Source organism: Schistocerca piceifrons, chromosome 10 (assembly GCF_021461385.2).
Source record: "Schistocerca piceifrons isolate TAMUIC-IGC-003096 chromosome 10, iqSchPice1.1, whole genome shotgun sequence".
NCBI lineage: Eukaryota > Metazoa > Arthropoda > Insecta > Orthoptera > Acrididae > Schistocerca > Schistocerca piceifrons.
In genome coordinates, this window is record NC_060147.1 from 112,895,817 (window position 1) to 112,911,755 (window position 15,939).

At 38.2% G+C, this 15,939-nt stretch overlaps 1 protein-coding gene across 2 annotated transcripts in view; it reads left to right on the forward strand.

Annotated features, from left to right (window-relative positions):
• Nucleotides 1-15,202, forward strand: part of LOC124718851 (sorting nexin-4-like) — a 67,542-nt gene extending 52,340 nt beyond the window's left edge. Inside the window, exons 9-10 of one of the 2 annotated variants that reach the window (XM_047244474.1) lie at nt 9,181-9,244; nt 11,012-12,234. In XM_047244474.1, the coding sequence (XP_047100430.1) occupies nt 9,181-9,244; nt 11,012-11,139 (192 nt within the window). In that variant the 3' untranslated portion in view covers nt 11,140-12,234. Of the gene's footprint in view, nt 1-9,180; nt 9,245-11,011; nt 12,235-15,111 lie in introns of those variants that run through there. The other variant, XM_047244475.1, reaches the window with a different exon arrangement.
• Nucleotides 15,203-15,939: the final 737 nt, after the last annotated feature.

Sequence of the window (15,939 nt, forward strand, 5' to 3'; positions counted from 1 at the left end):
TTCACAGCTTCTATAAATTGTAGAAATGACATATTCTGAAGTATCTACTGTGGATGTCATGGATACAGGAAAACACACAGGTGTAAAGGACGGTAAAAAATTGTAGCAAAATACAAGCAATACTTAATTTTTTTTGGCCAGTCAATCAGATTTGCATGTATATATCATAAGACAATTACATAATTATCCAAAGACTAAACTGGTACAAAAATATGTACATGATATAAACAACATTGTAACACATATAGTAGACAAAATTGAAAACAGTGTTACTATTCTACATAAAGAATAAACAGATAGGTACAGGAATCTCAGGGAAGAGATAGGAATTTTACTACATTGTGCTGAAAATACAAATTTCATTTTGAATGAGTAACTAGAATTTGAAAGCAGTATATTTGAAAATTTTCGTGTATTTTAGTACAAAGATAATGCTAATCATGATAGCAATTCTTTGCTATTTTACTTTGTCTAATCCTTGGATTGCCATTCCATGCATTTACCTCTGCATGAGTAAATATTATTTACGAACATTATATTTTTAAAACTGCACCTTGCGAAATATACAGGTAACTTTTGCTGTTGCCAATTTTTAAGGCTTGTTTCTATTTTGCTCAATTTTTTGAACATTGTGTTCACTTGATGATTTTCTTGTACCCATGGTGTGTGTATAGCAGGTACCGGGTAATGGTCTCTTACCAAAATTGGTTATGCAGTAAAGACTAAGCTGTTCAGAAATTTGACATCTTACGTGTACGGCATCTCATTTCTGCAAGTCATTATTGTTGCTCGTCGCTGTCATATTACCAACACCGCGGGTCAGTGGTAAGGCTCTGTTTCATTTAGAGTAAGGTTATTCTGATTGTGAGAAGAGTAATGTAATTGTTTATTAAAAACAAGTGCAGTGAAACACATACAGTTGATAAGTTATTTCATTTACTATTAAATGATGTTTTATTTATGTTTTATGAGAAATTAGAAAGTATTGGAAGATGAGAGAAAAGATACAAGTAGATGTGCATTGTAGAACCCTGAACCCAAAAAATTCTAAAGATAGAGCATGGGAATAGAAACTGAAAGTATGTTGTTTCTAATGTACAACTGTAACCTCATGAGTACAACTGATTCAGTTTTATATATCGCTCCCAATATGTTTTAAATGCTTAAAGATATCTAAACGAGATTGTTGAGAAGTGGTTCTGCATTAAAGGGTGACTATTTGTCACACAGTTGGCAATGTCATATTTTTATTTATTGATGAGCTGAAGTAATTCTTTAAAAATGGAATGCCAGCTTTTACTTGTAATATTAAGCAAAACAAAAGTGAAGCTCTGCATCCTTACATGATGGGCCAATTCGGATTTGACTGACTGCCATGTTGTCCACTGGCAATGGCGTCATGAAACACGATACGGAGGAATGTGGGGTCGGCACACCACTCTCCGAGCCACTGTTGGCTTTCTCTGTCTCTGAGCTGCTACTACTCAAGTAGTTTCTCAGCTGGCATCACAGGGCTGAGTTAGTCCTGTTCCAATCCTCCCACCTGGGGAATATCCACGGCAGCACCAGGAATCGAACCCGAGCACTCTGCATAGAAGCCACGCACACTGACTGCTGAGCTTCATAGGCAGATTTTAATATTATAAAGTTTACTCCTATAGATAATATTGATCTGGTGTTTGTTCGGCTAGCATTTACTTTGTGCAAAAGGCATTGGAGGCCTGGACAATGTGAAACAGTTCTTCCTGCTTTTCTACACGAAGATCAGACATAAGAACAGAACATGCAATGTTAAAACCTTTGGCCTATACATTTTTTCTTAATTTGCAGAAAGTCCTAAGACTACCATTGTGAATTATATATGATTTCCTTTAAAAAAAAAAAATTTCTGTTTCAATGTACATGTGAACCATTCATCAAAATATGTATGTCTTTTTTAGACATTGGATTTCATGAAAACCAATTTGTAAAACACTGAAATGAGCAGGAAATATTGGAGCTTTTGTGTTTCTAAGTGTGTGTTTCTGCCTCACATTTGTTTGCTCTGAAACATGGACAATATTTGGTCCCAAAACTCATCATTCATCCATGAGGTGGTGTTTGTTTGTGCACTACGTTTGTAACATTTATCATTATTCACATGGAAACTTAATACATTTTATAATTAATAATAAGTAGTGAAAATATTTGCTGTTATGCTGAAAACAATTTTCTTGAGAGTACTTGTGTGTAGTAAGGAAACTGGCAAAAGCTTAGACACTATTCATGTGTTTCATATCTTGCCAGTTTCTTTACAACACACAATTACTCCTTTAAGAAATATGTAGTTTGAAGCAGCTGTTCTTTATTGTTGTATGAAATACATAGTTGGTTTTTGCATAAATTCACAGGCATTTCATTTTGTTACATATGTATTTGAAATGCTGCACTAAATTTTGTCAGTTCTGTGTAAGTGTTCATCAGAAGTCGCTTTATGAAATAGTTTGTACGTGTTTCTGTAAATTATAAAGCCTTTGAAATTTGTAACACTGGCAGTATGTGCTTATTTTCTGCAGCTTTGGTGAAGTCCAAACTGTTTGTTGTAAGACATTTGCATATGTTAAACACTTTTATGTCATTGTGATGGTGTAAATGTATTTCATTGAACTTTGAAGAAATATTTGTGTGAGCCATGTAAAAAACGCTACTGTGGTGCTGCTTTCAATAAAGCACTTTGGGATGTCGAGAATCTGCTCTCGAGTACTGGAATTTACTTTCCCAGATTTTTTCCTGCAAAAATCATTTTTGCACATTTCTATATGCTGGAGAACATTGCGATTCCCAGCTGGATAGCAGAACGTGGCGACAGTCTGCCGCAACAGTTCGCAACAGTTGCTGTGTTGTGGAGATCGGGGTCCTTGTGTCTTCCCATGTACACTGTTTCACATTCAATAGTTTTATACTGTTTACTTTGTCAGTATTGTCTATACTGGTACCTGAATTGTAGATTAGTTTGAACTTTGTTATAAAAACCTGTTATACATGCTATGTTAATGGTATTGTTTTGAGCTGAAAAAATAAAAGCTGGCTTTTTGGTCTTTAGCTACATTGATCATAATCGTAATCATTACAATGTGGAAAATGTCATTTGCTCAACATTTATTTGTTGGGCATGAAAATATTACATGCATGGGCCCATGTAGAAATTTTTCCAAGAGGCGACAAGATTTGAATCTTGGGAGTTTTGATGTAACGGACTGATAATGGTTTGCCTCGAGACCTAAATTTGATGAAAAGTACACACAACTTATTGTACCTCAAGAGTTTGATAGTTATGTGCATAGTATTTTTAAAGTAGGTTTCTCTGGTATCCAAAAGGTATGCATATTTTGATCGTATATGCGAAGTATATCTCTTCGTGTAGTTAATGTGACTGTGGATGCCACTTCTTAGATTCAGTGATCTGCAATTACAGCCTCATATAATTAAATGCAGTGTATCTACCTTGTTATGAAACAAAGCTAGAAAATATGACAAAAATAATTTACTCATACTCATAAGAAGTTGAAAATGAAAACTAAACATCTGAAATAGGGGAAAAAAATTAGAATAGTTGGAAAATTAACAAAACTGCCTTCTTAACAGTCCTTGAAGTGGAGAAACAAAGAATAAACTTTTTGAAAAGCTTATTAAACTATGTTGCCATCTCTGACACTTTGTTTGCTTATAAAACTTCACATTAATGGATTTATTCCATTACTTTTACGATTAAAATTTTGTAGTGTCAGCTGCTTAGAAATAAAGCTGATCTTGTTTTTTAAAAGATACAGTATTAGCTTCTGTAGAGTCTGGTGAAGTCCTGTTACTGCCACAACCAATCAAAAACTCTTAGCGCCATTTGGTGTGTGAGGCAAATTGTGTGAGACACCGCTTCGTAGATTTCCTCCCAAATGTATGTTGGCAGAACTGTGTAATTTATAGGCCCTCCTACACCTGTACTGGGTCATTCCAGCACTTCCTCTATAATGCTATTCAGTGCCCTGTAGCGATCTGACTACCTTCTAAAGCTCCCCACTGTGACCACTGAACTGGATAACACACTCTCACCAGCTTCTCCCTCTCTTCTGTAAACAACACAGGAATATAGTCTTAAGTCGGACAGGTAAGGACACACGAGAACTCTATACTTCATTTTCCATTTGTGGCAAAACTTAGTTTATTCTTCTTCTAATAATCCTTTGCAATCCTGCTTCATCTGTTACACAACTCCTGTAGCAAACCAGTTGCTGCACACAGTTATGTGGCTTCTTACTCAACAGTCTGTATGCTCGCTAAAATCGACATCTACCTAGAAAACTGGCAATGGATCATGACATTTCCAATGCACAAGAAAATGAATATACAAAAACCCACTTCACTGGCCCCCAGCTTACAATTTCACGAGCTTGCCCATGACTCCACAACATTATTTTAATGTGCTGACATTTCGGCCAGTCGGTCTCCAGAGCAGAAAGTATTCACTGCAACTGTCCTATTCCTGCTAATGTTCGGAGTACATCTGTAAAGTGCTGCTGCCTGATGACACTTTCAGACGTTTGTTTTCCAAAGAGTACTAGGAATCACCACCCATTGAGTACGCAAAATGCTGTTGAAGACCACCCTGTCATGCCAGACCATCACACGTTAGCCAGATTAGTGGAACCCAGCCCATTACCTTCAGGCTGGAGAATAATCTCAGCCCTGTGGACATTGGCAAGCTGGCACTGCCACCCACAATAGCATTCAGAACTTGGCGACAGTCACAGTCCGTAAATGACCCATTACGAGCTAATATAGAATTAGATGAATGTGGAAAATCTCCCAAATATTGATGATGATTAATGAGACCCACACAAGTGTACTGACATACATTTATTCCGGGAGTATACACCCCAGGAAAAAGCATGAATTTTTTCATCCATGAAGAATGTGGGAAAACCTGTGAATGTTTTAGAATTCCGGGAATTTTGGATTGTTTTAATTTTGAGTTTTGTAATTGACTGGAAAGGAGTGATACTTGAACAGAGAATTTTACTTTAGTCCACTACTGCAGAATAATACTGCAGCAATAAAACATAAACAATAGAATAACACCAAACTAAAACTTTACTTGCAAAGAAAATGCACCATTTACAATAAAGCAGAGTGCACACACAAGTGTCTGCTGACAGCAAAATGTGTCAAAGCCATTAGGATGAAGTCTATGCAGTACTTCGGAACAACAAACTGCATTTGATGAGTGTGATGTCACAACTGTTTACTTTCCTAACGGGTCGCAGGAAAATACTGTGGATGATGATATGAGAAGCATTATTTTCAAAGTCAGTTTTCTTTTATGGAATATGAATTACATTACAGGTGAGAATGATGAATTTCTTGAATCTTAGAGCACTTGATTCATATTCAAAACTGAGTACTTTGAGGACCAGCCACTTAGAAAAATTTCTGGCCCAGTAGACGAGCCATTTATGCCATTTTTTAAAATGTTATTGGTGCATCTGTGTTTGATATAAAAAGTATCACATCCTAAAAAAAGGCCAAGCTTCAAGAAGAGTTTTCATATTTATTTTTAGTTCTTTCATAGATTACAAATTATGCAATAACGATAGCAAAAAGTATAATTCTTCTCAAGAAAAAAGTGTGAGGTGAGTACTTGAGCAATTTGACTTTCCTGTGGAAAAGTGCTCAAAGGCTCATTTATTCAGCTAGGTAACCTAGAAATTGAAATTTATAGTCATGCTTAGGATCCAGCCTAACCATACCCTAGTGGGGCGGGGGATGACAAATATTATATGTGAAAGCTTAGGTTTTTGTTATAACTATACTGTATGTAAATATAATAGAGGGAAACATTCCACGTGGGAAAAATATATCTAAAAAGAAAGATGATGAAACTTACCAAACAAAAGCGCTGGCAGGTCGATAGACACACAAACAAACACAAACATACACACAAAATTCTAGCTTTCGCAACCAATGGTTGCCTCGTCAGGAAAGAGGGAAGGAGAAGGAAAGACAAAAGGATATGGGTTTTAAGGGAGAGGGTAAGGAGTCATTCCAATCCCGGGAGCGGAAAGACTTACCTTAGGGGGAAAAAAGGACAGGTATACACTCGCACACACACACATATCCATCCACACATACACAGACACAAGCAGTCTGCTTGTGTCTGTGTATGTGTGGATGGATATGTGTGTGTGTGCGAGTGTATACCTGTCCTTTTTTCCCCCTAAGGTAAGTCTTTCCGCTCCCGGGATTGGAATGACTCCTTACCCTCTCCCTTAAAACCCATATCCTTTTGTCTTTCCTTCTCCTTCCCTCTTTCCTGACGAGGCAACCATTGGTTGCGAAAGCTAGAATTTTGTGTGTATGTTTGTGTTTGTTTGTGTGTCTATCGACCTGCCAGCGCTTTTGTTTGGTAAGTTTCATCATCTTTCTTTTTAGATATATACTGTATGTAATGTATAGTAACTTAAAGCATTAACTTTTCCTGTTTGTGTACTTACTTTACGTGTCTGGCAAGAACATCTAAATTCTCTTCTTCCAAAAAACTGCAGCTTTAATGGCCTTGTCATTGCACAGAAGTACGTCTCTCTCTCTCTCTCTCTCTCTCTCTCTCTCTCTCTCTCTCTCTCTCTCTCTCTTTCTCCACATTCACACTGCTTATCTTCAGAGTTCCTTTTTGGGGTGCAGGTTTGTTTTTCGCAGTGTGTCCAATCAAAAAGGTAGGCGGCAGGTCTCAGGTTGGCCTTCTAATGGTACTGTCCGATATATAAAACTCTTCCTTCACTTAAGACAAGTTGGAAATGTTTGGTGGTTGTACATTGTGGGTTGATTTGCTCCTGTTTCCTCACTTTCACTGGGTAGTAGCTACTTTGTGTCTGATATCTGTGTGTTTGCACTACTTAATAGTGAGTAGTGCCAACTACATCATATCCTATGCTCTGAAAATTTGCTGACATTGGCTGGTGAGACCACTTAACGTGAGCTATGGCTGGCTAACAAAACCACATCACATTCTCGGTTTCAGTGCTTCAGAAATTGCAATGCTGTATTTGGTGGAATTCGTATTAATACTCCCATAACACGAAAATATGCAGTGTACATGTTTCCGCACATCAAAGATCCTTCCAAAATGCATTTTTTGCTGGGTTTCATATTGTAAAGTGTCGGGAAGTTCTATGCTGGTGTGTAAAACCTGTATCATTCAAAGGATTGGTAAGTTTTACAGCTTTTAGGGAAAGTGTATTGTAACTTAATACATAAAAACGTACTTTCACCCAGGGTGTAGTGTATTTTCACCTGAGGAAAAGTGTATTTTTAACTGGGAAATCCAGGAATCTCTTTTCACCTCCATGTATACACCTTGTTATTTATTGTATCATAACAAGTTTTGTTTTTTAGATCAGGTGGCCGAATTATGCCAGAGATTTAAGAGTACTAGTTGTGTTATGTAATAGACATAAAATCTGTAAATGATGGCCATGTAAACATGCTGCCGCCCACCTGACAGAAACGTGGTGAGCACACAACATACTGTGTTCCAGGTACTTACTGCTTGCCACACTTCTGCCAGGCAGTTGGCAGAATGCTTGTATGGCCATCATTTCCAGATTTTGCCTCTAAAATCATGCCTCAGCAACTGATGTTCTAATGAATGAAGTTGACTGTAACATAGCTGTGGTGGGTCTGCTTAATCATTACACTGAGGCGACAAAAGTCATGGGATACCTCCCTGTATCGTGTCCGACATCCTTTTGCCTGCTATAGTGCAGCAACTTGACGTGGTGTGGCCTCAAGTCGTTGGAAATCCCCTGCAGGAGTATTGGGCTATGCTGCCTCTATAGCCATCCATAATTGCGAAAGTATTTCCTGTGCAGGATTTTGTGAATGAACTGACCTCTCAATTGTGCCCCAATAAACGTTCAATGGGACCCAGGTTGGCAAATCTGTTTGGCCAAACCAATTGCTCGAATTGTCCAGAATGTTCTTGAAACTAGTCACAAACAATTGTGGCCCGGTGACATGGCGCATTAGCAGCCGTGAAAATTCCACCACTGTTTGGAAACATGATGTCCATAACTGATCTCCAAGTAGCTGATCATCCAGAGGGCCCATCCCATGTCATGTAAGCACAGCTCACGCTCTAATGGAGCCACCACCAGTTTGCACAGTGCCTTGTTGACAACCTGTGTCCATGGTTTCATGAGGTATGCACGACACTTGAACCCCACCATCAGCTCTTACCAACTGAGTCATCTGACCAGGCCACAGATTTTCCAGTCATCTAGGGTCCAACTGATCCCACGAGCCCAGTAGACATTGCAGGTGGTGTCGTGCCGGTAGCAAAGGCAGTTGTGTAGGTTGTCTGCTGCCATAGCCCATTAACGCCATATTTCGGTGCACTGTAATAACGGATGTGTACGTCGTTCATCCCACATTGATTTCTGCCATTATTTCGTGCACTGTTGCATGTCTGTTAGCGCTGACAACCCTATGCAAACACCCCTGCTCTGTCATTAAGTGAAGGCTGCCGGCAACTGCGTTGTCAAAGGTGAGAGGTAATTGCTGAAATTTTGTATTCTCAGCACACTATTGGCACTGTGGGGGTCAGTATATCGAATTCCCTGACAATTCGAAATGGAACATCTCGTGCATCTTACTTCTCCTACAATTCTGTGTCCAAAGTCTGTTAATTCCCATCGTGTAACCATAATCACATTGGAAACCTTTTCGCATGAATCGCCTAAGTACAATTGACAGCTCTGCCTATGCATTGCCCTTTTATACCTTGTGTATGTGATACTACCACTATCTGTATATGTGCTTGTAGCTGGCCCATGACTTTCGTCACTTCAGTGTAATATTAATGCCAGTCAGCTGTGGAGCTCAAAGTGGTCCCAATTAAATCTCAAGAAACCTTCCTTAAATTGGTTGGTAGAATCAATTTTTAGGAGCCTAAGACTGTACCATGGTGATCCACGTATCTTCAGTTTTTCAAATTTCTGTGAAGCATACCAAATGGAATGCAGAATTTGTAGCTCTATGACTTCATTTGGAACTGTGTAGCATCCATAGACTTTAAGAATAAGAAGGTCCCAGCCACAATGAACACATTTTTTTCGACTTTGAAATTTCACACATTTTTCTCCTCTCTTCTAGCATGGAAACTTGAATGATGTGTTTGGGATTAACACTTCAGCCACAGGCAACACGGGTGTGTATGGTAAGCTCTTTCTGTACTATTTTGTGCGGCATGGTGTTATAACATAGGATATAATTCCTGGGCTGTTTGTATGCAGAAGTCTCTATTTTCCCTAAGAGTCACATTTTACACATTCTCAGGTTTCACCCATATGCTTACACATATACCCTCTTCCACCAGCAACTTTGTAAACATTTTTGCAAGCTTGTATATGTAACCTCACTTCAAGATGACAGTGATCGATGCAGTGTGTTAATGATAATGGTGGTTCTTGGAGCATTGATACACAAATGCATCCATCGTGTGCTTGGATGAAACCGAGACTTCTCTGAAAAAAATGAATATTGTGTAATGGTCTTTCACAAAACCCCTAAGAAATTATGGCCATATGAAAAGGCTGTTAGTGGTACCATAGTGTCTAGTCACATATGATTGAGACAGGAACTGAAGCTGAGGGTAGCAAAGCAAAAGCTGAAATGTTTAACCCCATTTTCAAATATCTATGTACAGCCGTGGATCAGGAGAAGTGTCCCAGTTTAACCCTCATACAACTAAAAAGATGAGTGAAATAAGTGTTAGTGTCTGAAGAAACAGCTGAATAACTGTAATTTAGCATAGATCCCTCAAACCAAAAGCAGTGACCTGTAGTTGGAAGAAAACCCAAGTCATGCTTATTTACAATGAGGGTAGTAGGAATGATCCACAAAACTATCTTTAAATATCCTTGACATTGACTTGGTGTAGAATCTTAGAACATGTTCTGACCTCAGATGTATGAATCGATTGACCTCCTTCATCCCAACTAGCACGAATTTCAAAAACATCAGTCATGCAATCCCCAACTCGCACTTTTCTCATGTGACACATTGAAAGCTGTGGATCAAGGCAGTCAGCTAGATGTAATATTTCATTATTTCTGAAAAGCAGTACCTCATCCATTCTTATTGTCGAAAGTATGATCGTGTAGGGTATCAAGTGAAACTGGGACTGAATTGAGGATTTTGTGGAAGGGCAGATGATGCGATATGTTATCTTGGCTGGAGAGTTGTTGTCAGCTGTAAAAGTAACTTCAGGTATGTCCCAGGGAAGTGTATTGGGACTCTTGCTGTTTATGTTGTATATTAATGACGTTGCCAAGAATAGTAGTCTCAGACTTCCTGCAGATGATACAGTTATTGATAATCAAATACTGTCTGAAACAAGTTTCTGCACTTCACAAAAGGAAAAAAAAGTGTTATCTTATGACTATAATATCAGTGAATCACAGTTGGAATTTGTCAACTCTCACAAATATCTGGGTGTCACTTTGTAGGGATACGAAATGGGACACTCTCATAGGCGTAGTTGTGGGTGAAGCAGGTGGTAAACTTCAGTGTATGGTAGAATACTGGAGAACTGCAATCAGTATATGAAGGAAATTGCTTACAGATCACTCATGTTATCCATTGTAGAATATTCCTCACATGTGTGGGACCCATAGCAAATAGGACTAACAGAGGATACAGGACTTATACAGAGAAGGCAGCACCAGTAGTCACAGGATTATCTGACCCATTTGGGAGACAGCTGGAGAGATGCTCAAGAAATTGAATTGGCAGGCTCTCAAAGATAGACATAAACTATCCCAAGAAAGCCTACTTACAAAGTTTCAAGAGCAGACTTTAAATAATGACTGAGGAAGGAATATACTAAAACTCTCTATACAAAGGGATGCAGAAAAATGTACATATTCTTTGATATTTGATATCTTTGGAAATGACATCATTGCAGTTTTGCATGTTTTCTCAGCAGGTCCTGATGCACGTTTTGCAGCAGATGGCGGTGCAGCATTGAATGAAGTAAGATTGTCATTTGAAGTCCAGTGCCCAGTGCTGCTGTGTTGCAACATTTTGCTAGGTTACCTCAAAAATCTGTGAAGCAGGTTGCACCAGAAAGCGGGATAAGCTGATCGAGTGTATGACAAATTCTGAAGGTTGCAAAGTGGAAAGTGTACATTCCAAGATTGCTGCACGAACGAGAACGACCCAGATCGAATGATGGAGTACTGCAAGTGATTTGAAGGCATGCTTCGTAAGGATGAACGGTATGCAGAGTTGGTTATCTGATCTGATGAGGCACTATTCAAATTAAAAGGTACAATAAACTGCCACAACTGCGAGTGCTGCGCTCCTAAACATCCTCCCTCTCATGTGGACAAATGTTAATCTACTGGCTATTAATGTGTGGTGTTGTGTCATCACATGATTCATATGTTGCAAACATTAATTTTACCTGCAATCTGAGTGGTGTTTGGAAACAGAAGATTTTATCTAAAACAAGATGGCACTACGGCTCACTACCACAATGGATGAAAATCTACCCGGATGATGGCAAGGTCGAAGAGGAGTCATTCATACTCACCAGAGTATGAAAAATGTTTATGAACAAGCTATGAGAAACCGTCAAGGTGTTCTGTGCAGGTATGACACTGGCAACACTGACAGCTGTAGTTTGGTCAACAGTTCAGTGGCTTCAAGATCGTTTGGCTGCTAATGAGTGTCACTTTGAACAAACAAAATAACCTTCACCTCATGTGAGTTGTAATGGTATGTCATTTTGTACAATCAACCCTGACTATCAAAGAGTGTTTATATTTTCTGGACCTCTCTGTATATCATTCACAGAGGGAACACAGAACAACATTTAAACTAATTACACCATGCATGGAGGTATTTCATCTATCATTCTTCCCATGCTCTATGTGTGAACAGAATGGAAAAATCCCAAACAGCTGGTACAATGGGATGTACCCTCTGCCATGACTCCACAATGATTTGCAGACTATAGATGTGTTGCCCTGCTGTGTCTAGCCTTGCCTCTAGGTGCGTCATTGTTGGTGCTTGTCTCTTCGATGCTGTGTCAAAGGAAGATGCAACAATGGTGACTGGTCTGCAGCGACAAGTGATATTGATCAGAGTGACAGAAACTGCAGTGACCTGTTTTTTTCAGTGTTTGTTATCTTGATGATATAGTTCTTTGTTCTTGTTTTATGCACGATTTTGGTGTTAATGAGCTGATTTTGGTGCTAATGTGCAGATGTTGTAATTTGTTTTTCAGACAAATTATAGTGTGTAATTTTTCATGTGTGGTCAGTGTACTCTCCTTTAACTCCTTCCATTCATGCTAAATAGGATAACTAAAGTGGTGACCTCAGCATGATTAACAAGATGTCTCGGATAATACACCGGCAGCACTATGATCAAATCAAAGCCACAAAGTCGCCTCAACATTCAGCAGTGCTGAATGTTAATAAAGAGGCAAGCTCTTCACATGCTCATACAGCCTCTACAGTTCAAGGTAGGAACTTCAGAAATGTAAAACTTCCCACCTTTCGGTGTAAATGACTGCACCTATGGTTCCATCATGTAGAGAGCATGTTGAGACCATGTTTTTTTCTTTCCCCTCCAACGTGGCATTCTGGCTTTGGTGGACAGATTTCATTGCGCTGTGGCACACTTGGGTGAGGCTCAAGGTAAGCAAGCATAAAATTTGTTAGCTTCTCAAAATTGAGGTCCTTAAAACTGAATTAATTAAATAATATTAACTTCAGAGAGTTGATTACATAAACTATTACACTATTACGAGAAACAAGATCTGTTGGAGATAAATGACTAGCCAGAAGCTTTCCTGCATTTATTATGGCTGATTTGTCTTTGACAGCCTTGGTGGATAAAGTGGAGGCGACAGCTGTCTACTAGGAATGTATGGGTTGTAGCACTGTACAACAAACCGGTATAGCAGTGGACTCCAAACTGAGCATCAGCACTGAGGGTGGGCAGTGTGGCACTGATGCAAGTATATCACTAGCCATACCCGCAAGCACAGTAGAACACCTGATTGTGTGTGTGAAAGATTTACATGCCACAGCAGCAGCAATGAAACTCAATTGTGAATTCATGCCAGAACCAAAAGTACAGACGTCTAAGCAGGGAACATTGAATAATACTTTGTGGTGTTGGTACCATTTGACATTTTGGAAAGAACGCATATTAATGTAACATTCCATGCAATTTCCCAAACTTTTTTGATATCAGTGTACAATGTGCTCTGCTATTTCCTTTTATTCCCATCTACCGCACCGGTATTTAATGATTCAAACAATACTGTACAAGGCAATGCGGTACATACCTGGGTATGTCATGTGAGAAGTTTAGGACAGGCTCATCATTCGATGATCAGAGTTCACTAGATAAGACACCTCTCGAGCACAAAGGAATGCACAGAACCATTTTCATGCTTAAGTGTGGCACTGACTACTATGTTTCACAGGAGCCTACAAGAAGACAATGCATAACATTTGTGGATGGATTTGAAAACTATATCTCTGTTGATCTATCATGGACCGAAGGCACAGCTTATTAAGTAATTGTCAATGTAGATTGTATTATTGTTTCGATTTGGTGAGTCCAGTTAATTGTTTTTGGACTTGTGTTTTCTGCATTTCTATTCTGCTAGCACAGGTGCTTCAAAACATTTTAAAATGTTAAAGAAGGATTGGAATATAAACATAAATGTTTGGTGTCAAAATTATCAAATTAACTGGAAAATATGCACCTTTTCATATTACCCTCTAAAATATTCTTTCATAAAAATTAGACACCAATGTAAGACCCTGAGATGTTCATTTTTCATCTGCTTAATGCTGACTAGCCTTACTTGCACCGGCTGCGGTGGCCAAGCAGTTCTAGGCGCTTCAGCTACAGTCGCAGGTTCGAATCCTGCCTTGGGCATGGATGTGTGTGATGTCCTTAGGTTAGTTAGGTTTAGGTAGTTCTAAGTCTAGGGTACTGATGACTTCAGATGTTAAGTCTCATAGTGCTTAGAGCCATATGAGCCTTAACTGCTGCATATGAAAAAAAGGAGACTGAATTACTATGACGTTTTAAGTGGGAAACTCAGTCAATGTTTTCACGAAGTGAAAAGTGATACAATTTCAAACTGTAAATACCAGGGATAGTATTGAAATCCTTTCACTAAAGCGCAAAAAATAATAAACACAACAGTATTTGATCAGAGATTTCTATTCTCGTAGCCAAGATAATAAAATGTAAGCACTTTGGGATGGCTCGTGGCAGGTTTAAATATTATTTTTGGGCTTGAGTTTCCTTGTGTAATGGTGGTAATTTAATACTGGGGGACCTTTCATAAGCAAGTGAGTAGTAAATTAACAAAAAAGATAATTAAATATAGGAACCCTTGTTTTTTATGAAGTTGCTCTATATGTGGCCCAAAATTGCAATGCAAAGAAAAGTTTTACCCAGCCACCCAAGCCGTGTCCAAACAGCACTGAATAAATGCCAACAACCCGAGGTTACCTTGTATATAAACAATGGTAAGTTTAATTCACATGAAAGTTTCTTACATCAAAAAGGATAAAATCAATCTGGGAGTCATGTGTAAGCGTGTATACAGTTAGTTTTCTTCGACATCGTTCATTTAAGCAATTATACTATCGTGAATTCAGTTCCTAGTTACTTCCAATTTTTGCAGAATATATAGTGTGAAATGTTTCTTCTAATGAAGAGTTAATAATTTCAGATAATATTGTTTCACAGATTATATTAAATGTGTCAGCTGCTGAGATGATATGAATTATTTCTACCAACAGTGCAGATGTAGGATGATTACAGAAAATGTGCAACATGATGAAAATAGTTTATCCACATTCTCAACTGTAATAGACATACTATTTACTCATTTTTGGTTGGTTTTTATATATAGTGGGGTTGTATTGACATCCATGAATTTTTTTCTTAGATCTATAGCAGTGATGTGATGGATATGGTGTAGGTTGACGACAGATGGAGTTCTGACTAATTGTGTATTGAACTACTGGGAATATGTTACAGATGAGCGTGCAGAACTTGTAGCAGACCAATGCAGATGATTTAATACTGTCTGTGCCATTTCAAATATTACTATACTTGACAAGCTTGTAACCAAGACTACCACAGCTACAAGTTGGATGTTAATTAACTGTTTCAGCTGTATGTAGTCCTTTACTTTTAGATCATTACTGGTTTCATATCACTAATTACCACATTTTCAGGAGAACAGCTGTGTAACAATAAATTAAGAAGGAATAACAACCCTGTGACATCCTCAAATATAATATGATAATTTTCTAAAATTATTTTAAGATTTTTATTTATTTTTATTTTTTGAAAAACTTTAAAAACTTTTACATAAGAATATTAAGATATTGGTATCATATAACTAAAACATTAGAGCTAAAAGACTCATAACTTGGTACCCAACATTTGTTTTCAGTCATAATGAAACACCACCAGTTGACGGTATGTCATTGAATAAAACAGCTGCCAGATGCATAGATTCAAATCCAATATGGTGAATGGGACCTAAACACATTATGCCATAGTGATCCAATGGTAAGGTGGAAATGTATGAAAACTATTAAGATCTAATTTGCAGCTAGCATGAAAAAACCAAGAAATGGTTGCAACAAAGTGGAGGTATATTCTAAGTAACCTGGACAAAATGAATCAAGCGAGTAGCTATTGACATGAACGTAGAACCTGAAAAACAAATTTATTGTTTCTCTGGTCGATATGATATTACTGAAGAGGGGATGTGACTGTTTGCTGTCTCTTACGAATGGCGTGAAAGTAAACAGCTTGACTACAGATGGCTTGCACTGTGCTTAAAGAAGAATTTTA